This window comes from Drosophila sulfurigaster, chromosome 2L, assembly GCF_023558435.1.
Source record: "Drosophila sulfurigaster albostrigata strain 15112-1811.04 chromosome 2L, ASM2355843v2, whole genome shotgun sequence".
NCBI lineage: Eukaryota > Metazoa > Arthropoda > Insecta > Diptera > Drosophilidae > Drosophila > Drosophila sulfurigaster.
The window spans coordinates 30,825,744-30,851,103 of record NC_084881.1 but is presented as its reverse complement, the minus strand read 5'-3'; the positions used below and the strand labels follow the sequence as shown (position 1 = coordinate 30,851,103).

Sequence of the window (25,360 nt, the reverse complement as noted above, 5' to 3'; positions counted from 1 at the left end):
AAATCGAGGAAGAATAACAGAGTGGAGGCCTGCCACACGACCACACTTACATACTATATTCATTCGTATATGTGTTTATGTACATACATACAGTACGAATACATGCATATGTATGTACGGGGTACGGGACTTTGAAAGCAAGTTGCGCACTCAAATTGAGAGTCAAATCATCTGAGCTTCACAGTGAGCGGCAAACAAAGAAAATAATGAAAGAATTCTTCTAGGCGACAAGAGAACAACTATTTTTAAACGTTGAAAATCCGGTTTCTTTTTCTAGGGACTTGTATGGACGAGTATCAAAATCCTTTCTAGAAAATATTAATATACGAATGAACTGAATATTTCCCGTTCTACCCCAACTATAAACATTTATAGTTTCGTGAATGCCTACATGTCTAGTATCATTATTAAAGTTTATATAAACTTTATTATATTTTGTTAGTATATAAAAAGAAGAATATAAATTATATGATGTACACGTGTACATCCCTAGGCTTTTATTCCGACCTATCACAATATGCTGCGAGTCAGACAGCTGACGAAATTTAGTTAAGAGTTGTTGAAGAGTGCAAAATGTTACGAGCTTTCGATTTAGCCTGTTGCTCCCGCTTTTAGTGTCAACTCATCGTGCTTTGTTTAGCAACTTTCATTAAGCGGTTGCCAAGTGTCTTGAAAACGCCTGCAGCAATAACTGTTGTATCATATTTCATATAAATATACATATGTTGCAATATATAAACCAAGGCACGATATTTTACCTAGACATTTATAATGCATAGGAGAGCTCATGATTTGTATCAATGCGATGCAGCCCGAGTATCTATGTATATTTACAATACCCGTAGCAGTAATTTAAAGAGAATACTACCACATTGTGTAAAGTGAAATCTTAAAAATTAAAAGCCGGTGGCCAACTAATTATTAATATTTAGCCACACTTCACATTACAATGAGCAGTTTGTCGGCTATACATACGAGTATATAAAATGAAATAACCTAAAGATAAAGTTTTTGTTTTTATCATTTTTATTAAACTTTATATATAATAAAAAATAATATAAAATATTTTCAAAAACATAGTCCCGTTTTGATATTTATAAGTAACATTTGATCGCATTAATATATAACATCCATTAAAAAAGTGTTTTGACATGGCGTTACAAGTTCATTTGTTATTAGGCTTTTTAATACATTCATATTTATGCTCATATTGTTTTGGTCGTGTTGTTACTAATGACGCATTATAATGTATTATATATTTTGGATTCGTATTCCCATAAAATTGATCAGTTGATGAATATTGCACTTTTTTTTACAAATGCGGTTTAATTTAAAATCACACATGGGCAACCCTATCACTCTTAGACTACAAATGTTTGAAATACAATTTAGACTTTAAGCTATTATACACAAACTACACATTTTGTAATCTTATTAAAAGAATATAAATTTGGATACTTATACACACGGAAAAGCTTTAAAACCCGAAAATAACAGTTGTATTCCTTAGCGAGTGGTCTTGAGCTTCCAACGCAGGAAGAGATAGGCTGAAATTCGCAGCACCACAAAAATTACAACTAGGGCAACAATATCTAGTGTGAAGTTTGCATTGACCATGTCCAATTCCTCTAAGGTAGTCATTGGAGATTTGAAATGACAGTAAGTTTGGAAGCATTTTAGCTTTTCACGTCCATATCCGTATGTGGCCAAAGCCGTTCCTTCGAAACCATAGCGAATGTATGAGAGATATGTGATCCACCGTAAATAAACCGGTATAGCGTCGAAAGAAACGAAGAAGCCAGAGAAAAGCAGGAACGGTACGGACATTACTGGAGCCAAGAAAACGCCATTTTGAACATTCATTGCAGCGCCGACAACCAGACCAACGGATTGAGCCACGAAGGAGATCAGCAGACATGCAGACAAGAACATTGTGAAACGGAAGAGTTCCCATGGTTGTGACGTATAGTAATATACTATGGATACGTAGATGACACAGAAAATCGCCTGTAATAGATATCATGTATTAACGTATTATATAAGTATGATGCGAAAATAACTTACTTGGAATGGTAAATCAGCTACTGATATAGCTAAATAGTACGATTTTAAAGAATACCAGCGATTAAAGTTCTCCTTTAGCAACACCGGCATTTCAAGTGGGACTGCATACGTTAGAAATAAATAAGTTCATAGATTTTCATATAAAGAAATGATGTATTCGTGACTTACAGGACAAAATTGTTATGGTCATGGATGTGTACATCAAGAACAGCATATTGAAGAACAGAAAACCCAAATTACTTAGCACTTTTGCGCCATCGTTTCCAATATCGTAATAGAGAGCTCCAATTAAGAATCCTACCAGCAGATGGGCAAACAATCGCAAATACATAAGAGTCTATAAATTCAAATACAATAGTACAATAAGAGCGTAGGTGTATTGGATTTGATTTTTATGACATACCCAATCGCGGTAACTAAAAAGTAAAGTTCTCTTTAAAACCACCCAAAATTGATGGAACTGTGACGTGGGATAACGCTCGGGTGACATTATCTCCTCTGAAAGCAGAGCTGTTGTGCAATTGTCTGTTTTCTCAACGTCGATCATAGCGTCTCCTTTCTCATTGGTGGTCACCACAGATGAACCACCCAATCCGTTTGTTTCCTTCACAATGTCATTAACCATTCCATTAAGCAGACCATTGTTTAAAGTAAGGTTATCCTCGTACTTGCTACCGCTGACGTTAGACACGTCGTTCTTGTCCAAAATAGCTTTCAAATTTTGCACTTTAACCAGATCATTACGGGCCTTCAAGCCAGCATAATCAGCCGATGAACGAATGTCCCGTTTGCCATTGTCGATGGCTTCCACCAGTTTGCGAGTGTGATCGCCATGCTCTCCGCAAGACACTTCGATCACATAACTTGCTGGGTTATGATAGCTGGGACACTCCAAGTTCAACGTGGATAGGAAAGGCACTAGTTGCTTGGTGCTTCCTTGGTACACGCATTGGCCATCAGCAAGAGTATAAAGTTGATCGAACATTTCAAAGAGTCGGGCCGACGGCTGATGAATAGTACAAATGACAGTACGGCCGCCAGCGGCAAGCATTTTCAGCAGATGAATGCACTGGAAACACGTGGAGCTATCTAGACCAGAAGTAGGCTCGTCAAAGAACATAATTGGTGGATTGCTAACTAATTCCAGGGCAATCGACAAACGCTTTTTCTGCCCTCCAGACAAATTACGGGTCATTGTGTTGCGATGTTCACTCAAGCTTAGAGTTAGCAAAATATCATCAATCTGTAAATATAAATATAATGTTAAATATAGTATTTTTGTTAACGATTTAAATTGAAATTGTTTATCAAATATAAAATAAATATTCTGCGAGAGGACAGTACGCCGTAGTGTCTACGATTAATGTGCATGAAAACATGACAATATCGAATTATTTACTGAACGCTCAGTTTTTGTTGAGCTCAGTTTAATACTCTATTGTTAAGTTGTCAACTGTTTCGAGTTGAGTTCATTCTAAGACGCTTTTATAACAATTGTCCACTGCTACGGCATAATGTTTCATATTACATTAACTTACCATTGAATTCTTTTCGAGCTTTGTGAACTTCTTGCTCAATTTTAAATTCGTTGCCACTGTCATTGCTTCCTGAACTGTTAAGTTCCCGTGCAACTGATTATCCTGCATTATGTATGCGGACAATTTACGGAAGGTACTCAAATTTCGCTCTGATCCATTCATTGTAACACTCCCTTCGATATTTGTGGTTCTAAAAACAGAGCCAAACATTTATATATTCGTAAAAATTATAAACAAATTCGATGATTTTCTATTAGTTACTTAATTTAATTTTAGTGCTACACTTTTTGTTAAATTGTTTCATTTCCTAGATCTTACAATATAGAAGGTGCATTGATGGTCAATCAGATTAATCAATCAAATTATATATTTAGCAGTCTTTCTAATTATTTACCATTATTTACATAGCCATATGGTTACAATATAATACATACATGCATGCAGTATTATGAACTCATGTATTTAGTACTAATCACATTTCACATGAGAAAGATAAGTACATATTTATGTACATATACTCGTATACGATTATGAACGAATGTCTGTACGCATAAATATATGTAAGTTTGTATAATCAACACGCGCACGTAAAATTGACAACCTAAGTCTGCTGCTAATAATTGGGTATAAACATACATACATAGAGAGCGTGAGAGCATATGTGTGTGTGTGAGACTGTGTGTGCGCGGTTGCTCCAAAGTTCGATTTTGCGGTAGCATTTGCTCGTTCCCTTTGATCAATATTAAGAGTGTAGTAAATAATATAAAAATAATCGTTTGAAAACTGGTGATTATTTGCCGGAAACATAAGTTGGCCTTTTTCACTTAGTTACTAGTTATCTACAGTTTCAATAAGACATTTGTTTGATAAAGGAGAAATATACAACATCTCTAACTTAAATATTAAATACAATAAGCTAAAAATAAGTACAAAAACTTACTTGTATCCCGACAAAATATTGAGTAGAGTACTTTTTCCGGCACCTGAAGGTCCCATTATGGCAGTGAGCTCTCCAGACCTTAAACGGCCACTGACACCCTTTAAGATGGTCTTGGAATCTGCAATAGAACATTTTCGTCTTCATGTATCCATTCTTAAACATTCTTAAGACCAAAAAAATAAATAATAATAATTGTTTTGCTCAGCATTGCTAAAATACTCAGTAATTGGTCAAATGTAAAATCAGTAATATAAATATACAAACTATGTATAAATGTACAAACTTGAATAAACAAAAATCGTGCGGTCATTAGCCTTTCTTGACTTTGTTGCCGTCAAAAAGTGGGAAGTAGAGTATTAATGACAACGTATCTAACATTGTGAAGATGTACATATGTATGTTTGTATAAGTATATGCATATAAAGCAAATAAGTGGAAAACAATCGGAAGGCAATATACTCGTATGTATTTATTTTTGAAATAACGGAGTTGTTGCGGTAGTTTATTTTTTAGTTATACATACTTCGCATATATTTATATATACATACGTGTACACTATGACTTAGTTTCTAAATTAAAAAGTTTGTGTCTTTTAATTATTATATGTAAAATATTCATAGTACGACTAGTCTAGCTTCATAGTCACGGCATTACAAGATACCTCAATCTCGACATAAATTGATGGCTGCCGCCATAACTCGAACCTTTCAGTGCTAGTGCACATTACTTTTGTCAGCTTACTTAATAAGTCTGTTATGTGCTTAATTAACCTGGCACCACTTTATATCATACCTTGTCAGTGAACCTCGACAGGCAGACAAAAAAACAAAATAGAAGATTGCATAGACATTACGTCGACACAACGCTTTGCGTTGTACTACGAAAAACAAGTAAAGTGAATATGTTGACTAGCCGGTTGTTACTGAGGAAAAACTAATACTACTTAATAAAATGAATACGACACGCATGACGAATTAATGCCAAGCGTTAAGGTTAGTCCATTGATAATTTCATAGTATGGTCTGTCGGCTAGAGTTTTTCAAGCAGCAATTATGATGTGCCATTTGTAAAAAACTAGTTGAAAGCGAAACGTTGAGACTGCAGTTTCATTATTTCAATTTCAATGCAATTTCATCTTTTCTATACTTATGTTTCTATACCATTTTTCTGTCCCTCTTAAGCCAAGAAAATTTTTCAAACAGAGGCCTAAAAAGGCACATTAGACCCCAATTAGGAATGCTTGCGTTAGGTGTTTGTCATCTATTTTAGATAAATGTGAATTGAGTATTCACTAATAAAAAACAATTTACGAGCACCATTTTAAAGATACACCCTTGTGCTTTTTTGCAAACACATATTTATATGTATTTATGCTAGGTTTTAATAATCGAAAATTAACAACTGTTTTCAAAATGTACGAAACACGTGGTAGAGTATTTAAAAACCAAAGTCGAAGGCGAAAGTTAAGAAAGAAGAATATAACAGTTTCAAGGTAGCGCCATTTGAGATTTAAAAATGAAATACTTTAGGGTGTGTTTACTTTAAAATCACATAATTTGCGTGCTACAACAGATGTTGTTTGCTGCCGCTTTTTTCTCATTTTCGCCACTTAGTTCATTATTTGTGGCACGTATATTTCTTTTCTTTGCATTTCAATAGCCGCAGTGTAATATTATTGAGACTATATACAACAAGTATTATACATTCTCAGCGCGGAGCAAAGAATTTTTGTATAAGTATAAATACAATCTGAAGTTGTTTTTTCTCGACCTTTGTATTTTTAAATGCCTGTGATTGGCATAAAGTACTACTTATTCTATAAAGTTTATATTGAGCTGCAATTAAATGTGTCTGTTCAAAGTTTGCAAGCTTTTTTCTACTTATACAATGTCTGATTGGCAACCGGTTACGGTAACTAACAGGGTTGTCAGGTCAAGCAAGTCTCCCTAGCTTTAGTGCCCCATTTCAAATTAAATTACAGTCCTTCAATTGATGCAAGCGAGTGTGCTCTCTATAGTATGTCGTAATTAATTGATGGATACCTGAGAAGAATAACAGATGTGCCGACCGCATTGGAAATACGAAGTAAATATTTATATACTGATATTGGAAATCAAAGAATATAAGCTAACTGCAAATAGGTAGTATCCGTGTATCTACAACCGGACATACGAATTTACATAGTTATATGTATATACTATGCGTTACCTATTTGCAAGATAGCTTATATTTATGACCTGAACTTCCAATATCAGTAAATGAAGACTACTTCATAAAGTCGATAGAAAAGGGTGACGTAAATGGAAAAATATTTAATCGGGCAAATGCAGATACTTTAATGCAAGGTTGTATACATACCTTCATATTCAAAAATATGTTCATACAGTATTTAATAAATTCATTGAATTGACCTATGAACATGGAACATATTTTTTCCATTCTCTGGCTTTCTGTCTATCCCTTAGCATATGCACATAAAAAACTTTCTGTATATATGTATATTCTTTTATGACTATATTTCTACACGAATACGACAAAACAATGCGGTCTCCATAGAATAAATATTTATAGTATGTCATTGGGTATATCTAATATGGCTAAAGCAGGCAGACCTGACGCGCATTTGAAACAACTTGTTGACTGTCCTCAAAACAATTACGGGGGTTAATCACTAAGGGTTTTTATCTATACATTAAATGGCAAGGTTCCCGTAATTACTCATAGCTACGAGAAACTAAGTCCAAAGTTCCGCAAAACTCTGGCCAAGCAGTACATAGTCTGAGTGATGTGGCAACGCTGTCGGACAACTGCTGATGAGAACAAAGAAAACAGAAACCAGCACAGAGCGTAGCAGACAAAAACAACAACAGCAGAATTGAATTCAAGAGAGCCCAGTGCGTGATAAAGTAAAATCTTATTAGAGAGCAGCTGACAGCTTTTTGAGTGAATAACACAACAAAATTATTAAAAGCTAATCAAAATACAAGTGCAGTTCACAATGTTAAGAAATATAACAGATTAAATATTATAATTACATATAACAATTTAGTACTTACTGCTTCCATTGCCCTCCTTGACGCGGTATGTCAAATTGTGGAACGCCAAATCTACAGCTGGTCGTTTAGGTAAATGCTGCAGAGTCTTGGGTTGTGCAGGCACAATCTGAGCTTTAACTTGTCCTGCGCCTCCATTTCCACTGACGCCCAATCTGTTGTCGTTTAATAGATTTTTATTTTCGTTCGTAACCATCTTGCTTTTTATATGTCAAGCAAGAGTTATAGTATTTATATTATTAACGCTGCAAGCCTAAGTCACATGAACCACTATTCTCGATATCACAATATTCTTTAGTGATGTATTCGATGTATGTATTTGTATAAAGGCTAATATTATTTCTTTTGCTTCACTGTTGCATGGCCACCCCTTCAATTTTGCACAGTATTTCAACCACCGTCCTCAGGTCGCTATAGAAAATTTTCCACCCGTTTGTATAATAACACGGGTATTCTGCTTTTCGAGTTTGTATAGAGTACTTGACACGCTCGCGCCGCGATCGCTACTGAATGCGTCGCAGTTGTGGCAATGAAACAAAGCTAAAAATTCGAAGCGAGTGAGCGAGCACACTCACCACCACACTGACTCTTTACACACGCATACACTGACACAATTCCAATGCTGACGCAAGTGCCTCAGCTGAGGGTTGGAGCGCGATGGCAATAGTCAGTTTGTGTTCTTACATTCATTTTCAGAGAGGCGTTGCGTTAAGCGAGAATACCTATTGCTGAATTGATCGGTTCTCAGAGCTTACTTTTATTGTTTGCATGCAAACACTATACATACATACCTATAAATATGTGTACACACAAACATATATGAATGAATGAACATGTACATGTGCTTTTGAATATTATAGCAATGTGTGACGTACATACGTACAAATAAATGGTTGTATGCATGAAATTAGATAATTAGGAGCATTCTAATTAATTAGAGAGGTACTAAGGAACTTAAAACTTTTATCCGGTAATGCCGGGACATATATGTACTTATGGAAAGTTATAGTTTTATATACTGTACATACACTGAATATGTACATTTGTATGAATTGCCTGTCCTTGAGATACTGTTGCCTTTGCTAATTAAAGTGTTCGACTTCCAATCATTTATGTTGGTTATCACGAATATTTTATTAAAATGAATTATGTATATTCTTATTATAGATATGTATATAATTTGCATGTATGTACATATTGCATAAGTTAATTCTAATTGAGTGCATACTCGATTTCATTCACAGAACTTCAACATTGTTGTATGTCCATAATTATTCTTATTTCATAAAAACATTCTCCCTTGCTTTACTAATATTACATACAATATTGATAAAGCAAGTCATACATTGTACATAAATGTTGTTATTCTATGATAAGCGAGTTTGAGTCTCTTAAAAGCTCTCTCATTTTCACACGTAACAAAAATAGGAAGTGGATGGACTTTGATACTTTTTATCGTCTGGACGATTACCAACCAAGTTCATGGAGCTACACATAATCGTATGTCCAGTTTGATAAATGGATATTGCAGATAAGGCCTATTCTTGTTATTTATTGTAGCAACGCAGTAATTTAATGTTGGATGGTAACAAAAATTGTTGGCGACATTTTTTTATAACATACAACAAATGTTGTTTGAAAAAACCTTACATGTTATACAAGTGAGAAAATGTCTTGTGTATTAGTATTCGGGTTGAACTTGATGAAATCAACTTATCAAAAAGAAGTTAATATACAGTAAACATTTTATACGATACACACAGTATTAAACAACTTTTTGACTTGACTTACAAAATAAATGACCTGGGATCTCGCAATACCAACCGTAAACATTGCGAATTGCAATGAAAACAAAACCGGTTTCGGGTATTTTCAAGACTTCCATTACAAGTATTTTCCAAGCGCAGTTCACGATATCCGCATCTATTAGTTTATGAAGAACTATTACGGCTATTCCCGTAAAGCAATAGAGATATTTCAAATACTAGTACTTTTCCACATAGTGTGAGCTCTCCCCACAATCTAGATGTGGATTTTACCCTTTAATCATAATTTTAAGGTGTAAAGCACGTATAAAAGAAAAACCGGTTTCTTTTTCCCAAAGTAATTGCTTAATTGCTTGCTTTAAGTTTTTCTTTTTGTATTATTTTTTATAATGCGACTTACAGATTGTTATTTTCCAAGAACTGTTCCCACTTGAGGTTGTCCATGATAATCTCAATGATTTTTTCACTGATGACCACACATATAAATTATTTGTAATCCACTTTCATTGTTTAAGAGGCGATGATCAAACGATTATTCAACAAGTGTCAAAATCAGTCTAAACCTACATTGTTGTCGATGAAGTGTAGGCCAATTATTAGTTGTACATGAAAAGCCCTAACTTTTGTGCTTATGCGATAGAAAAACTGAAACCGGCAACCACTGGAAGCGATTCAACACAACTGGAAAAGCATTGAACGACTGGCTACAAAATGTGCAGCAATTGCAAACACTAACACTCGCTCAGAGTATGGTGGAAAACTATACACATACATACATATATGCAATTGTGTATACGCACATATAAAGACAGCTGTGTGCGGAAAATAACTTGAAACTTAGCCAAAATTACGTCAGGCAGGCTATGTAACGAATACACATGAAAATCCACAAGCTACACTTAAGCATATGTTTCCATGGATGTTAGTGAATTGGCGATATTATGATTTTCTTTATGTACAATATAATAACACAATTATTTATTTATTAAGTGGACCTACTCATTCAGTCCTAAATCAAATAATTGAAAACTTTAGTTGAGTTAAGTTACTAAACTACTAAATAATAACATTGATTTAATAGTTAGGCTACTATCTCTTTTCTATATTTTTAAAGTATTAATATTTTTTTTTTTGATTTTTAATTAGATTTTGTGCTTCAATCTACCGGGTATAAAAGTCGCAAGCATTAATAAATATGTAACATACTTTTAGGCTTTAATAAAATGTTTATGTATATATAACGAAATTCTGATATTTGTCGAAAGTTGTGAATTTTAAAATTTCATTGAATAAGCTCGAAAATATCCATTATCTAAAATTCGAATATAAACAATTTGAATGAAAAGAGGTATACGTATGTAAGTACTATTTTTTTACCAATATTAAACTTTTCTGGGAAACAAATTTCTCAGCAGAAAATGTAGGGCTTTTTTTAGGAGTTTACATGTATTTCAAACTGATTTGCATATAAATACGGTTCCTTTAGCTTTGCATGACAAACAACAAAAATACCAGATAAATTATATGGAAATTAGTTTTCGTGTGCTTACTACAAACACACGAACAAGTTTCAACTTATTACCATATGTATTCTTTTCTAGCTGTTGATTCTTTTTTGAAACAGTTTGTTAAAAATTGGCATAATTGGACTTTGCACCAACCAAAATAAGAGAGTCTTTTGCATTTTTAAAAGAGAGAGCATTTGCAGGCACCTGCTGCAACTATGTATATGACCTGATATATTGTTTACACCTAGGTAGAGGTCAAACAACATTGTATCAGTAGTTTAATGATAAAGTAAGAGAATGCGGGTGTCGGGGATGTTTAGCGTAGCGGGAGATGAGAGAGTATGCGCAGTAAACATTGATACTGCTCTCTTCATGTTTACGTTTTGGTTGCTCTATACAAGTTTGTACAGTGCGCCCTCCATAAATGCAACAAGAAAATAATGATAGGGATTAAATTTTTTTGGATAAGGAAACACACCAAGCTAAAAATTAAAAATAACAAAAGAATACAGTCTTACATTGGTATTAGAAAGTCTGTTTCAGTGATTTTAAATGTATTTAAGCATTGTGTAGTAGAAATTGTCAAACAAATGGTATCTCGCAGTCATGCTCAGCTAAATGTCGCGACTCCGCATGGCACTCATTTGCTCTCTGAGATAGCGATGGTGAATATGTGTGGGCGCATATTTGTAATTGTGTTGCTCTCCGTTGGTCATGTGTATATACTGTATCAGCTGTGTATGTTTTGGACACGCTCTCGTTGGTATCACTGTAGGACGCTTCGTCACAGCCGATGCCTTCGTCGCTGCTGCTGCCTTCATTTTGAGCGCCGTCGCGTCGACTGAAAATGCGATAAAGAAAAATCGAGACCAGCGAGCCAAACGAGAAAAGTGAATGTTGTGTCGCGAATTGTATTCACAAACCTTCCTAACTTTGTATAGGTTGGGCGTCCCAAGCAAGCAGTCGTTTCGTTCCGCAACTGACCAACTGAAAACACAAAAACAGCGCGCAAGTTCGACGAAGGCAACCAAGAAGAGAAATACAAAATTGAAAAAAATATATAACTGTACAGTGTGACTAGTGCAAGTTGTAAGTTGAGCAAAGCAAAATGTAAATGTAAATGCAAGCGATTTACGGATGTACATATGCATTTCAATGTAAATGTACGTGTGTAAATTTGTTTGTAAAAAGTTCAAGGAAAACTTAACCAGTTCGAAGTAAATGAAAATAATTCTGCGCAGAAAAATCAAAAGTGAAATGCTGTAACATTAAGATGTCATCTCGTGCTCTACAGACGTATTGGCATTACTATTATCCTTGAACTTTATGTATACACTTATACATACACACGACCTTCTCATATAAGCAAACAAGTAAACGTATCCTTTTCTTGACATATACCCAAAAAGCATCGCAATGGCATTCCGCGCCGCTGGACTTTTTCTCAAAAAAGAGCTTACCGCTCCCATCCAACAGCAATTGCGTTTAATGCGCACTTCGGCCGCCAGCAAGGCGCAATTTTTAAATAATTCACCGAATACTGCACTGGACAAGAGTATACTTCAACGTTATCGTAACCTGGACACTCCTTCTAACCGTGTGCAAGCTACTTACCTCTGGATCGATGGAACAGGCGAGAACATTCGTCTAAAGGATCGTGTACTGGACAAAGTGCCCAGCTCCGTGGAGGATCTTCCTGATTGGCAGTATGATGGTAGCTCAACTTATCAAGCTCATGGTGAGAATTCCGACACAACTCTGAAGCCTCGAGCTGTTTACCGGGATCCCTTTAAGCCGGGTAAAAACGATATTATTGTCATGTGTGACACGTATAGTGCTGATGGAAAACCCACGCCTTCAAACAAACGCGCCGCATTCCAGGAAGCTGTAAACAAGATTGGCGACCAGGAACCCTGGTTCGGCATCGAGCAAGAGTACACACTACTTGACGTCGATGGCAGACCATTTGGTTGGCCCGATAACGGTTTTCCGGCACCACAAGGTCCTTACTACTGTGGTGTAGGAGCTGACCGCGTTTATGCGCGCGATCTTGTAGAGGCCCATGCTATTGCTTGCCTTTACGCAGGAATTGATTTCGCCGGTACCAACGCTGAGGTTATGCCAGCACAATGGGAATACCAAGTTGGCCCCAGCAACGGCATGAAGGCCAGTGATGATCTCTGGGTGTCTCGTTATATTCTGCAGCGCATAGCTGAAGAATATGGCGTAGTTGTGACCTTCGACCCCAAACCAATGGAGGGCCAGTGGAATGGTGCTGGTGCCCACACAAATTTTTCCACAAAAGCCATGCGTGCTGACGGCGGCATGAAAGCCATCGAGCAGGCAATCGAGAAACTGAGCAAACAACATGAACGTCATATCAAGGCATACGATCCTAAGGAGGGTAAGGATAATGAGCGTCGCCTGGTTGGTCGCCTAGAGACATCTAGCATTGATAAATTCTCATGGGGCGTTGCCAACCGAGCTGTAAGTGTTCGCGTTCCACGTGGTGTAGCGACAGCTGGCAAAGGATACTTTGAGGATCGACGTCCCAGTTCGAACTGCGATCCTTATGCGGTGTGTGGTGCGTTGGTACGTACGTGCCTATTGGAATAAGGGAATAGTAGGAGGGTTTAGAAGATTAAGGGCCCTTTTTATATGCTACTAGTGGGAGTTCAATTTTTGATGTATATATATATGTATAATCATTATACAATACTGAACGTGCGGCCGGCAGTTGGTCTGTTGTATGCATAGTTTGGCCATTTATCCGATTTGACTAAAATTACGAGTTGTTTGGTTTGTGTGTAAGAAGACAAATAAATTGAGAAATGAGAAATATGTTTAGAATCTAAGTAATGCAAAACTAAGAGTATGAAGTGAACAGTGAAGATTAAAATGGAGATAAAATATATTCTGCCAAAATATGAATAAAATACATATTATTGATTTATTATTATTTTGTAATTTATATAAATTGTATAAATTAATTATGTTTAATCTGCATGACCAAATTAATTATTGTATGTTTTAAATATATTTTATTTCATACATTATTTATATAGTCAAAAATGCATTTCGATTGACTTTGTTGATTATTTTCCATTAAGTGAGTAAATTATGTATGCTCGGATCAAAAGTAAATAAACCAAAAACGTCAAGTGATGTTAATGAAAAATGAACAAATGAAATGACCTTATTAAAATTACATATTCATATATCGTGTAAAATTCGTGTGTATACATGAGCGCCATACATTTATGTATATATATATATACTGCACAAAAAATGAATTATATACATATACTGAGCACATGATCTATCCGTTGTTATTGTTAAACAGAATGAATCTAAAATCAAGTAATATAGATCGTTAATGTTGGTTAAATTTTGACACAAATCATAATACATATTCATACATACATATACATATTACAAAGAAAATATCAACTATCATATTCAAATTAAAAATAAGTTTCTTTGGAAAATTCCACGATAAAATTGAAAACCAAAATATTCCACGGTGTGTTTTTTTGACTCTATATGTTTCATTGATGACATGTCTTTGTTTTGTTATTTGGGGTCTGTGCTTTAAAAATAATATACATATATACAACACATATGTACATATGTATGTAATTGACTAGTTGTCATTGCTCTAAATGAGAGAATGAAAAATGTGGGTTTTAATCAGTAGCAAGATAATATTAGCCGAGATTACTATATATAAGTTTTTGTATATTTGCCCGTATAATGAATGTATACATATAATAATATATATATACGCATTGTACAGGAATAACATATGCCTACGGCACTAATGCACTTTATTTTCTTGGACTTACGTTTATGAGAGGGATTTATATTTCACAATCAAATATTGATTAAAGCCACATACATACATATAGTATGTGTAACATTTCAAGTACATTTGAGAAGTGACCTTAATCGGTACAAAAAGTCTGTTCACTCTTTCTAGATAACCGTGCAAACATTAAGGTTCGCAACTAAATGGTTGAGCGCTGCACTTCACCTTGAGCTGACGACATTTGTGACACTTGCACTGACGATTGCTGCATTAACACAGCTTGTTTTTTTACTGCACTTCCACAGATATGGGTTGGCTTGTATTCCCTCTATATATAAGTTTTGCTGTGCCAATATTGGCACATGTTTTGCAATATTTGATTGGCTCGTTTGTTTTTATCACTACCCGGTGTAATATATAGTATATGTGTGAATATGAATAACGGCTACACAATGTAACTGTAATTTATTGCACTTAAGCATATAGAAGGTAAGCATATAAAAGTAATCAGGTCAGTAGCCTGCAATTGAAAAACACGTGTTGCAAAATCATGACATTAGCTGCATAGATTAGTTTTTGAAGTGACTTAGAAGTGAATTCTGCCATGACAGTGTTGCCTTTGGAATTTTCATATTTCTTGCACATAATATTTACAACAATAATACATAACACTCATATATATTGTTGGAATGCCTGAACCGATAAGGTATTATGCGTTACTCAAGCAACAAAACCTGTCTGTTTTTAAAGCTACATAAACAACCATAAGTCTACGCCTAATTATTAACGCAATACGCTTGATTTCCGCACCAATCACTATTTAAATGAATGAAGTTTATTTATATGCGAATAACTAGTTTTTTATGTTGACATCTTACAATGCAGGTCTATCGAGATCAACTTCAGCTGAAGCTAGTCCAATTAAGTTTTTCTTTAGAAGATTTGCATAAAAACTAAACGAGCGTATGCTTATGTATATACATACATAAATGTATAGATTAATGCCACTTTCGGAATCCCAAAAAAAAACATTAAACATTTTATATTAAACTGCAGTTGAGCTTAAAGACCAATAATGATTTCGACAAGAAACATATAATGTAAAACATAAATGTTCTTTCGATATTTCCAAGACCTATTTAATGACAATTGGATCGTTGGCCAAAAATAATAAAAAGAAGAATGCTGAAAAGAGTAAAGCAATTGAGATATCAAATAATATAATCGATCATAGTGCCTTTTTATACCGTATCGCGAAGAAAGTAGACTTCGAATCAACGAAATATTTAAATGCAATTGCTACACTTTTTAAATGTGAAATAATTATTACCTCGCTGGTGTATAAAGTCCAGAGGAATTTGATAAGCGTCCAGCGAAATGTTTTTGTTTTGCAAAGTGATTCTGATTTGTGCGATACGACGCCGGGTGTGTGTTATTTTCTTAACTCGGTCAATAGATGACATCGGGAAGCTATCTGGCAACGTTATCGTGCTGCCATAAATCATTTTTTAAATTCGTCTACCCCTGAGAATGGGAAAAATGTATGGTTTCAAAAATTAGATTGATTTAATCCGAAAACTACAACAAAAATCCAATTTTTATACCCGCTACCCATAGGGTAGAAGGGTATTATAACTTTGTGCCGGCAGGAAATGTATGTAACAGGCAGAAGGAGGCATCTCCGACCCTATAAAGTATATATATTCTTGATCAGCGTCAACAGCCGAGACGATCTAGCCATGTCCGTCTGTCCGTCTGTGTGTCTGTCCGTCTGTGTGTCCGTCCGTCTGTCCGTATGAACACCTAGATCTCAGAGACTATAAGAGATAGAGCTATAATTTTTTTTCGACAGTATTTGTTATGTTTGCACGCAGATCAAGTTTGTTTCAAATTTTTGCCACGCCCACTTCCGCCCCCGCAAACCAAAAAATCGAAAACAAGCGTAAATTTAAAGCTAGAGCTGTGAATTTTGGTATATAGTATAATTACTATAGTAGTTATGATTCCTGAAAATTTGGTTGCGATCAGATAAAAATTGTGGAAGTTATTAAAGAAATACTTTTGTATGGGCAAAAACGCCCACTTACTAGGGCTCTTAGTTGCTTTGGCCGACAATCTGGTACATTGTGCCGTCTATGGTATATTTTGAATGGTGTGCTGTATCGGTATACCAAACATACCATTTGGTATATTTTTAGTATTTTTTTTTAGTATTTTCGGTATATTTTGAAAATAATACCACAATATTTTGCCCTTATTAAAAATGGGTAGCGGGTATCTCACAGTCGAGCACACTCGACTGTAACTTTCTTACTTGTCATATATAAACAAGTGTATGAAATGGCACACGCACGTATTGCGTGATATTTTTGCTTGACCGTAAACGTTTTTATCAAAATATAGATATATTGACACACAGCACACATTTATCTATTCATACAACGTACTCGTATGTACATATGTACATCTTACTTACTTGCTGACTAAATATCAAGACTATGTGCTAATAGACATTAATATAATAATTATAACTGAAAGAAATCGCAATCATTATCAAATTTAGTTACTGGGTCAGACGCCATTCAGTAAAAAGAAAACAACAGCATTTAGTGCTAATTACTGATATTAGCTAAGTTTACTATTCCGAATAATTGACTACGTCACACATAATAAAAAAATAAATATAAAAATACAATGCGAACCTGATTATGGTGAAGTCGCTCTCTTTGCTGGTGGTTGTACTTTATTGTACCAATTGGTTTTATCAAACGCCTGTTCACCTGCCAATTACGATTATGGCACTTTTATATAAAACATACTTGCTTGAGTGCTTCACGAATTATAGCTTATGTTAACGTTGAAGTGGTCGTTAAAATTTAATCTAAAACATCAACATTAGCAAGCTATAAATATCTAAGGATAGGAACACATATGGTATATACATATAAATAATTACTAACCATTTCGCTTGGGTAAAATTTCATTTTGCTAGCTAAAAAATTGGTCACGTAGCAACTTTATTGAACATGTTTTAAAATATTTTCAAATGATCGCAGACTAAACACCTTATAATTATTTTAAAAGCGTATGTTTGTGAACCAAAAATCCAATTGCAAAAAATTATATATTATTTAAAAACTCTTTATTTTCGAATACATATTCCTTTATCAAATGCGCGTGTCTTTTCAGTGGGGCTTTGCTTCAATCACATGAAAAACAATCAAACATTACAACGAAAAGTTGTTTGAATTGCCATTCAATATTCTGTTTCTCTTATCAGTTATTTTTTTGCTGTTAATAATATAGAAGATATGGTGGATATTTCAAATGTCCAATATATATGAATCGGTTGTGGAATAATTGGTGAACAATATTCGTTAGCTTTATACACATGTACATACATATGTAGATATATTGCGGTTTAGTGAATACGTGTAGTTATTAGTACACATTTGTGGTATAAAAACGATGAAAGAGAATGGACTATATATGTACGTTCACTCTCACTTAATAGGTATATTGCACTCTTCTTCGACTTTGACTGAGAGTATAGCGTTCTTGTCGTATTCGCAGCACACGCTTCGATTCTTTACGTCATCGGCTTCGCACGCGTCTGCCAAGTGATCTTCTTTTCCTTTGGTTGATTAGCACATTGAACCACACAGCACAATAAACAAAAAAGCGGCATTTGGACGCATCTATGCTGGTAGTTTATCATCTGGAAGTGTCTGTTAGCGTCTATTATATTTTAATTGACGTTTTTTTTTAGATTAATAATTGTTTTATTTAACAATTAATTTACTCTAATTAATGATGATCTAATGGATCATAGTTGTGGATGCCTGAGTATCTTTTGTCTTGATAGAAGACAGCAGATTTTAAAATTGTGTTATACATTGCTTTCAACTTTTACCCCATTGTTGTTATTTTGTATTTTATACATTAAAAGGGAAACTGTGAGCGCAGTGCTCGACTGATAATGAATTCCCGATAAGCGCAGTTTGGGATGAGTGTGTGTGAAGTTGAAAACGACAATATCAATATGTATTGTATGTATATATAAACACTTTTATATGTATGATATATACCATTTAAGTTGACTGAACTACCCAATCTGTATGTATAGTAATTTTCTTCTTTGTATTTTTAAAGAGATAAAATGAAAGAGTGCCTATATGTAGTAGATACATGCAAATGAATCCACATAGCATCTTTGTATTGTTTATATGTGCAATAAGTACAGAGTGCACACAATTCACCAAGTTCAATTAAGATGAGTTCATTCACTTCTGAGCCCAACTTGAGTATGAGCGAGTACGACTCTCAATAATAACGAAATCAATCAAACAATAATCAATGGCGCATCTCATTAGGCAGGCAATCATTAAATAGGAATACATAAAAATGCAATAACGAATATTTAGTCGCATCGCTAAACTATATACTTAATCAGTGCATGAGCATATTAAATTTTAGATATAAGGATTCATAGAACTTATTGCGATTATACTGATTCTTTAATAAAACTGCGATGCAGCACACTTTTCCTTTTAAATATGTTTTTTGTGACAGCCCAAAAATATGCTATTCTTTTTCTGGATTGCTGTTATACGGTTGTGATAATGAAATAGCACTGACCAAAGAATAATATAAAATTTTAAATCTTTTATTTTATTTTAAGCATATTGAAAAAAATACATTGCATTACATTACAATACATAATAGACAGATAGTGCTTTAAAGGGATTAAATGTGATGTTAAAGAATAATTGAGATTTAATCATTTTTAACGCAATTCTTTTTTATAATCCTGCCAGTCAAATAGTAAGTCGACAAAGAATGTAATATATCATGGGGCATTTCTGCATATAAAGCACCCTTAACGAAAAAAGTACCTTTGACTTGGTACATTAAACCTAAAAGAGGGTTTCTTGGATTAATGCGCATATTGCTCATGACATAAACTCCTTTCTTAAGCGGACAGCTAAATGTGTAGTTACTCTGCTTCAACATATTTTCCTGGACAGGCTTGAACAGAGGGACAGAATTGAATATGCTTTGTAGTGTACATAATTTGGTAGTCACATTGTAGATGACTCGTTTCTTTTCTTTTGGAACCTGTTGCTCAATTAATAGACTGGAGATTGGGGATGAAACCTCCTCGTTGATCGTCGTAATTGATCCTATGCCATTTTGATTGGAGAATGTCATATTGACGACAAATCGTGGGCGATCGTCTGTCCAGTTGGTATATTTCAAATCCACATAATGACAGTTCTATATGATTTATATAAATGGTTGAGAACAACATGAATTAAAATGGAAACTTGCCTCTTTACAGTTACTTTCCATAAGAGTATATAAGAATATAAATACAATTGAAAATGATTGATAAGCGCTTGTAAAATACATAGTGTTTCTATCGAGAACCTACTCAAAACTATGTTAATGCAAGATCATTTTCATGAAAATAACTAACAAACCCCAAAAGTGTTGAGAAACAAATATCACGCCTCATTAAGACACTAATATTATTCCGATTGAAAACAAAACAATTACATAATTTGGAAGTCTACCTTTTTTTTGCTTTGTTAAAAAAAAAGCATCATAAACATTGTTGACTCATTAGCTTAATATATTTAAAGTCAACATCGTAATTTAGCTAAAAATCAAAAAGCATTTGATGTCATTGCATTTTTAAATAGGCCGATTCTTCGAAATCAAATATAACACAGAAATTAGACGTCTATTTTCGTTAAAATCAAATCGTCATAAATTGTATTGTAAATATTCACTTCATATTAATAAATAGTTTGTATTTTTTAAATACACATTTTAAGCAATTTAGTGTTAAGAAATCTATAGGAACATATGTGTAATATAATGTACAATAGTATTTAGAGAATATTAAATTTTTGTGCTAATCGCAAAATTTCGGCAAGTTTCCAATGCACATGCTTCGAGTTCGTATTCTTCAGTATCTGAGATAGATCTAGGTCTTGTTGACTTGTGGAAGTAGTATCATCGGCCAGAATGAATCGGGTCATGAATATAGCGTGTGGTACTTGAATGTAGGCTATACGGCTTAGCTCAGTAAGGAATCTGTATTGGGGTAAAATATTATTTATAGGTACATTGTTAAAAATAGTTTATATTACGCTTCAAAACTATATGCTGATGTATTTGCACCTACTGCTATTAGAGTACAAATAAAACTGTCGTGGTAGACATGTAACAATTGCTGGTATTTATCTTCCAATACATTGGTTGAAATGCTTGTTAGCAAAAATGATATCAAGTCATGAATTATAGAATCATATTGTGTCGTTTGGAAGTCGATTATTTTTAATTTCGTAGGTTCGCCAAACGAATCTGGATAGATTACAATGACGAATAAAATAAGTCTTCACAGTTTATCAATTCAATAACTTACCATGTCTGAACATGAGGTTCATTGCCCAGAAATCGGAATGAATAATGCTATTAAAGGGATTATTTTCATTAGTTGGTGCTGCTAAGAAACTGAAGAATTCGCTTGATAACTGCTCGATACGCTCCACCATTAGTTCATCATTGTTAGTTGCTTCTCTTATATCTTGTAATGTTTCAGCAATCATCGTTGCCTTCGATTCTGGTGCCGCTGCATGCCAATCGAACTTTCCAAATGATGGTCTTACTTCCTTCTCAAATATCTCTGGTTTTTTTAATCGCAATGAGATTGACAACGCGTGAAATTGTGCCATATATTTCAGCGCTAATTCTGCGTGAGGTAGGTCAAAAGGATTCATTCTTTGACTTGGAATATAATTGCTATCTCGCAGGTCTTCTAAAATCAAAATGGCGTCCTTGTCTACTGCCTTGGCGTTAGGTATTAATGAGATTCGCGAGCCTAAAAAGTCGGCGAATCCGTCAAAGTGTTTATCTTTAGGAATACCTGCTTCATATTGTAAAACGGTCAGAGCTGGGACCAATATTTTGTAAATAGCATTCTCAACAAGGCATGTACGCTCTGGTTGAATGAATCGCCAATACTTTTCGTCGGTTGGAGGGACTTTGGCCACGAAACGCTTGAAATATAATTCCCCGCCAGGTCGCTGCAGGTGAGCTCTTATAGATATCAGAACACTTCCGTAATTATCACCTGGTTGCGTCAAGTTGGTCACATCGTAGCGAAAGAGGCTATCGCCACGCAGTGATGGTTCAATTACCTGACTTAGCTCTTGTATTTCTGGAAGAATTTCCATGTTGTGTTGTCTTAATGTGGCGTGTCGTGTTAATAAATGTTATAGTTTAATGAACACTTAAACCATCATCCCATGTTTGTCGCTGAGCTTTAAGTTTTGTATTCTTTATCGTTATCGCACTGATAAGCTTTGTGGTCGTTGTGGTAATTTATAAAACTGATTACGTTGAAACTTATTTCTTTTTTTCCGCTGGACTTTTACTTTGAGGGCTTGTCAAATAAATACTAAACAAAAATTAGATGCACGAGTACGTTTAGAAAATGGTGAAATACATTATATTTCGGGCTAATCACGTTACATTTTAGTAAAATATTCCAAACTTTTTTGGACAAACGCAAAATGTCCCTAATCTTATCCATGATCTTTCCAACTCCTCTATTTTTAGTTAAGACAGTCAAATCCACATCTTTATAGTCGTCGGGTAACGTATCGTTTTCAGCCAAAACAACTTTGGTCATAAACAGAGCATGTGGGATTTCAATATGAGCCACACGTTTAACTTCATCCAGGAATCTGTAAGGACACAATTGATATGTTTCTACAACTATAACGCTTAAATATCCATACAAATACATACCCTTCATAACTATATTCACTTGTATCTACATGAACACTGCGCAGTGATTTTATGAACGCATCGTAGTATATCTTTAGAAAATTATAATAATTTTCCTCCAGTACTGGTGTGTCTGTCAAGATAAATGTGTCATTATCAAGTAAATGCATTTAACATTAAAAATTACTCTCACCTACGCTCGACAGAAGCAAAAAGATGATATCGTGCACAACTGATTCATACTGGGCAATTTGAAAGTCGACAATTTTTAGCTTAGCAGGAACTTCATTTTCATCTGAAATTAAACAAAATGAAATCATTTTATGCAATGGACAATAGTTAATTGATTACTCACCATATTTAACCATAATGTTATTTATCCAAGCGTCCATATGAGCTAAAATTAATGAGTGGCATCCTTAATATTTAGTCAATTATGGGCAAAATTAAACATACCTATAGAAGTCCAGAGTCCATCTTGTACATCTTCTGAAGATTGAAATTTTTCGTTCAAATCCTGCAGCTCCTGCACGCGCTGAATGTCACGATCGTTGTCCTTTAAGATTTCTTTAATGTCTGCTAAAGCTTCTTCGTTTAATACATTCTTTAGGTCTGCTTCCATATTGTCGTTCATGTTAAATTTATTGAAATACGGCCGCACAAATTGATCATATACTTTTGGTTTCTTTAGACGCAATGCTAGTGGCAAAGCATGATATTGTGCCAGATAATGCAAAATAAGGACAGTGTGCTCTAGATCATACGGCTTATGCCTATTACCAGGTCTGTAACCGCTTTTAGTGACATTTTCTTGTACTAAAACTGCATCTCGATCGACCTTGGGGGTATCCGGATTAAGTGAGATGCGGGAGCCATAGTAACGCGGAAAGCCATCGAATACATCAGTAGGCAGTACACCAGCCTCAAGTTGAAGCTTCTTTAGCTCTGGAGACAAATACTTGTAAACTGAATTTTCAGTGATACATGTACGTTCTGGCTGGAAGATCTGCCAATACAAATCATTGGTAAGAGGCGGCAATTTCGCTATCAGCGGGAAATCCTGAATTTCACCATTAGTTTGCTTTATTTTTGATTTTATGGTCAGCATGATACTGCCATAATTATCGCCAGGTTTTGTTAGATAGCCACTTTCATAAGACTCAAGTGTAGCACCTTGTAAATAAGGTTCAACAATTTTATGTAAATCGATGATTTTCGGAACCTCAGCCATTTCTGCGAGCTGTGCTATGTTATTCCGCTTATTCACGACGACTGATTGAAATTGTAATAGTGGACTGCAATTTCTTTTCTAGCCTAGGCTCAGCACTCAGCTCATTTGAGTAGTGTTTGTAAAGCATATATACAAGGTATGTATGTTTGTGCATATCTACATATGTCTGCTGATAATAAAAAATGATTATACACTTGCTGCCGTGTGTTCGCATTATAACATGACTGGCTCTCGCAAAAACGAAAAATTTGCTCAACTCAACTGATAAACAGAATTGTAGAACTACTATTTTCATTTCTGGTTCTGTTCGTTCATTCAGCAATCGTACCCCGAATAAACACAAGGTACTTTTGATTTGAATCGTCTCGTGTTGATTACTAGCACTGTGTAGTACTGATATCATTTGAAATAACTCGAACAATTGAGGCAGAGACATCAACAACAACAATCAATGTTATCGTCTAACGAATAATACCGTTTACTTTGTACCCTGCATTTGCGAATCAAAAGTTCCCATTAATATCTGTAATTTGTCTAATTTGAGACGATTGTTCGTATACCCAATGAATAAATATATTACCAAACTATGCTGTTAATTTTTAAATATAATTATTTGTTTCGATAAATTTGATTTGAATTTTTTTTTAAATGTGGTCACATTGACATAATTGTACGAGTTGGCAGCCATGCACAGAGCTGCATTTGAATTTATCGATTAAAATAAAGGCATTTATATTTTATACGCTGAACAAGCTAAGTTCACAGTTTAGTTATTTAAATCAAACTATTAAGCAATGGATAACTTTTTGACGGCTATGCAATATTCTGCTGAACAGCAGCAAATGTGCAACGCTTTAAGAAATGCCTATGCAACATTGTCGAATGCGCATGCCGTGGATTTTATGAATGGCGCTTACCTTGGTTACGGGCCGCAAGCTGGGCCGCAATTCCAAGCATTTAATGGTGCTGCTGATGAGGAATATGACGATGATGAAGATGATGAGGATGAAGAGCAGATGCGCACCTTGTTCTGCAATAATTTGGACGAGCGCGTTACAGAAGAGATTCTGTATGAAGTATTTCTACAAGCTGGCCCCATTGAAAGCGCACGTATTCCTTTGGATAATACTGGAAGACAACGGAATTTTGGTTTTGTTACATATCAGCACAGAAGTGCAGTGCCGTATGCAGTAGAGCTATACCAAGGATTGGAGCTGTTCCAAAAGAAGGTCACAATTAGACAGCAGTGTCTGGATAAATCAAAATCATCTACACCCAACCGGAGTAACCAACGCAATCCGTTCGCCCACGACATGGGTCCTCCTGCAATGCCACTAAATGACCATGTCGGTCCGAGGCATTCTCGTCACAGCATGCATGATAACAAAAACAAATTTAATAGTAATGATATAAGACGACAATCCGATAGTGCAATTATAGAGAGCAATCGACGTAGAATGCATCAACAACATCCGCATAACAGCAGTGGAGGTAGTCGAAGATCTGATCAACGCTATAGTCATGGCAAAAAAAGATTGCTTTAAGGTTTAGAATAGTTATCAAAAGATGTATAGAATTAAAACAACATTTATTTCACTAGCTTTGACTAATCAATATTTTTTATTCAACTTTTTACACACAGTTAAGCATAG

The 25,360-nt window shown here is 34.8% G+C and overlaps 6 protein-coding genes across 7 annotated transcripts; 2 read left to right on the top strand and 4 right to left on the bottom strand.

Moving 5' to 3' along the window:
• Window positions 1-1,008: 1,008 nt before the first annotated feature.
• LOC133842901 (ATP-binding cassette sub-family G member 1) lies at window positions 1,009-8,106 on the bottom strand. Its single transcript, XM_062276234.1, has 7 exons — window positions 7,599-8,106; window positions 4,543-4,660; window positions 3,603-3,792; window positions 2,468-3,307; window positions 2,233-2,401; window positions 2,065-2,165; window positions 1,009-2,007 (listed from the first exon to the last, which is right to left on the bottom strand). Exons 1-7 carry the CDS (start codon window positions 7,789-7,791, stop codon window positions 1,507-1,509), a joined length of 2,112 nt encoding a protein of 703 aa, XP_062132218.1. The 5' UTR covers window positions 7,792-8,106; the 3' UTR covers window positions 1,009-1,506.
• Window positions 8,107-11,766: 3,660 nt separating this feature from the next.
• On the top strand, window positions 11,767-13,822 carry LOC133843604 (glutamine synthetase 1, mitochondrial). Its single transcript, XM_062277268.1, has 2 exons — window positions 11,767-11,958; window positions 12,279-13,822. The coding sequence occupies exon 2, from the start codon at window positions 12,286-12,288 to the stop codon at window positions 13,483-13,485; it is 1,200 nt and encodes a 399-aa protein (XP_062133252.1). The 5' UTR covers window positions 11,767-11,958; window positions 12,279-12,285; the 3' UTR covers window positions 13,486-13,822.
• Window positions 13,823-19,352: 5,530 nt separating this feature from the next.
• Window positions 19,353-20,089, bottom strand: LOC133848399 (uncharacterized). Its single transcript, XM_062283958.1, has 2 exons — window positions 20,054-20,089; window positions 19,353-19,954 (listed from the first exon to the last, which is right to left on the bottom strand). Exons 1-2 carry the CDS (start codon window positions 20,087-20,089, stop codon window positions 19,454-19,456), a joined length of 537 nt encoding a protein of 178 aa, XP_062139942.1. The 3' UTR covers window positions 19,353-19,453.
• Window positions 20,090-20,465: 376 nt separating this feature from the next.
• Window positions 20,466-22,084, bottom strand: LOC133843465 (uncharacterized). 2 transcript variants are annotated; one of them, XM_062277077.1, is made up of 3 exons: window positions 21,111-22,078; window positions 20,836-21,049; window positions 20,466-20,779 (listed from the first exon to the last, which is right to left on the bottom strand). In XM_062277077.1, exons 1-3 carry the CDS (start codon window positions 21,919-21,921, stop codon window positions 20,575-20,577), a joined length of 1,230 nt encoding a protein of 409 aa, XP_062133061.1. In that variant the 5' UTR covers window positions 21,922-22,078; the 3' UTR covers window positions 20,466-20,574. The 2 variants fall into 2 exon arrangements, with proteins under 2 accessions (XP_062133061.1, XP_062133135.1); XM_062277151.1 differs by lacking the exon at window positions 20,836-21,049 and having other exon boundaries at window positions 20,661-20,779; window positions 21,111-22,084.
• Window positions 22,085-22,130: 46 nt separating this feature from the next.
• On the bottom strand, window positions 22,131-23,774 carry LOC133843138 (uncharacterized). The gene is made up of 5 exons (XM_062276599.1): window positions 22,934-23,774; window positions 22,833-22,874; window positions 22,671-22,772; window positions 22,499-22,610; window positions 22,131-22,434 (listed from the first exon to the last, which is right to left on the bottom strand). Exons 1-5 carry the CDS (start codon window positions 23,706-23,708, stop codon window positions 22,146-22,148), a joined length of 1,320 nt encoding a protein of 439 aa, XP_062132583.1. The 5' UTR covers window positions 23,709-23,774; the 3' UTR covers window positions 22,131-22,145.
• Window positions 23,775-24,426: 652 nt separating this feature from the next.
• LOC133843698 (RNA-binding protein 7) lies at window positions 24,427-25,318 on the top strand. Its single transcript, XM_062277386.1, has one exon. The coding sequence runs from the start codon at window positions 24,503-24,505 to the stop codon at window positions 25,250-25,252; it is 750 nt and encodes a 249-aa protein (XP_062133370.1). The 5' UTR covers window positions 24,427-24,502; the 3' UTR covers window positions 25,253-25,318.
• The last annotated feature ends 42 nt before the right edge of the window (window positions 25,319-25,360 follow it).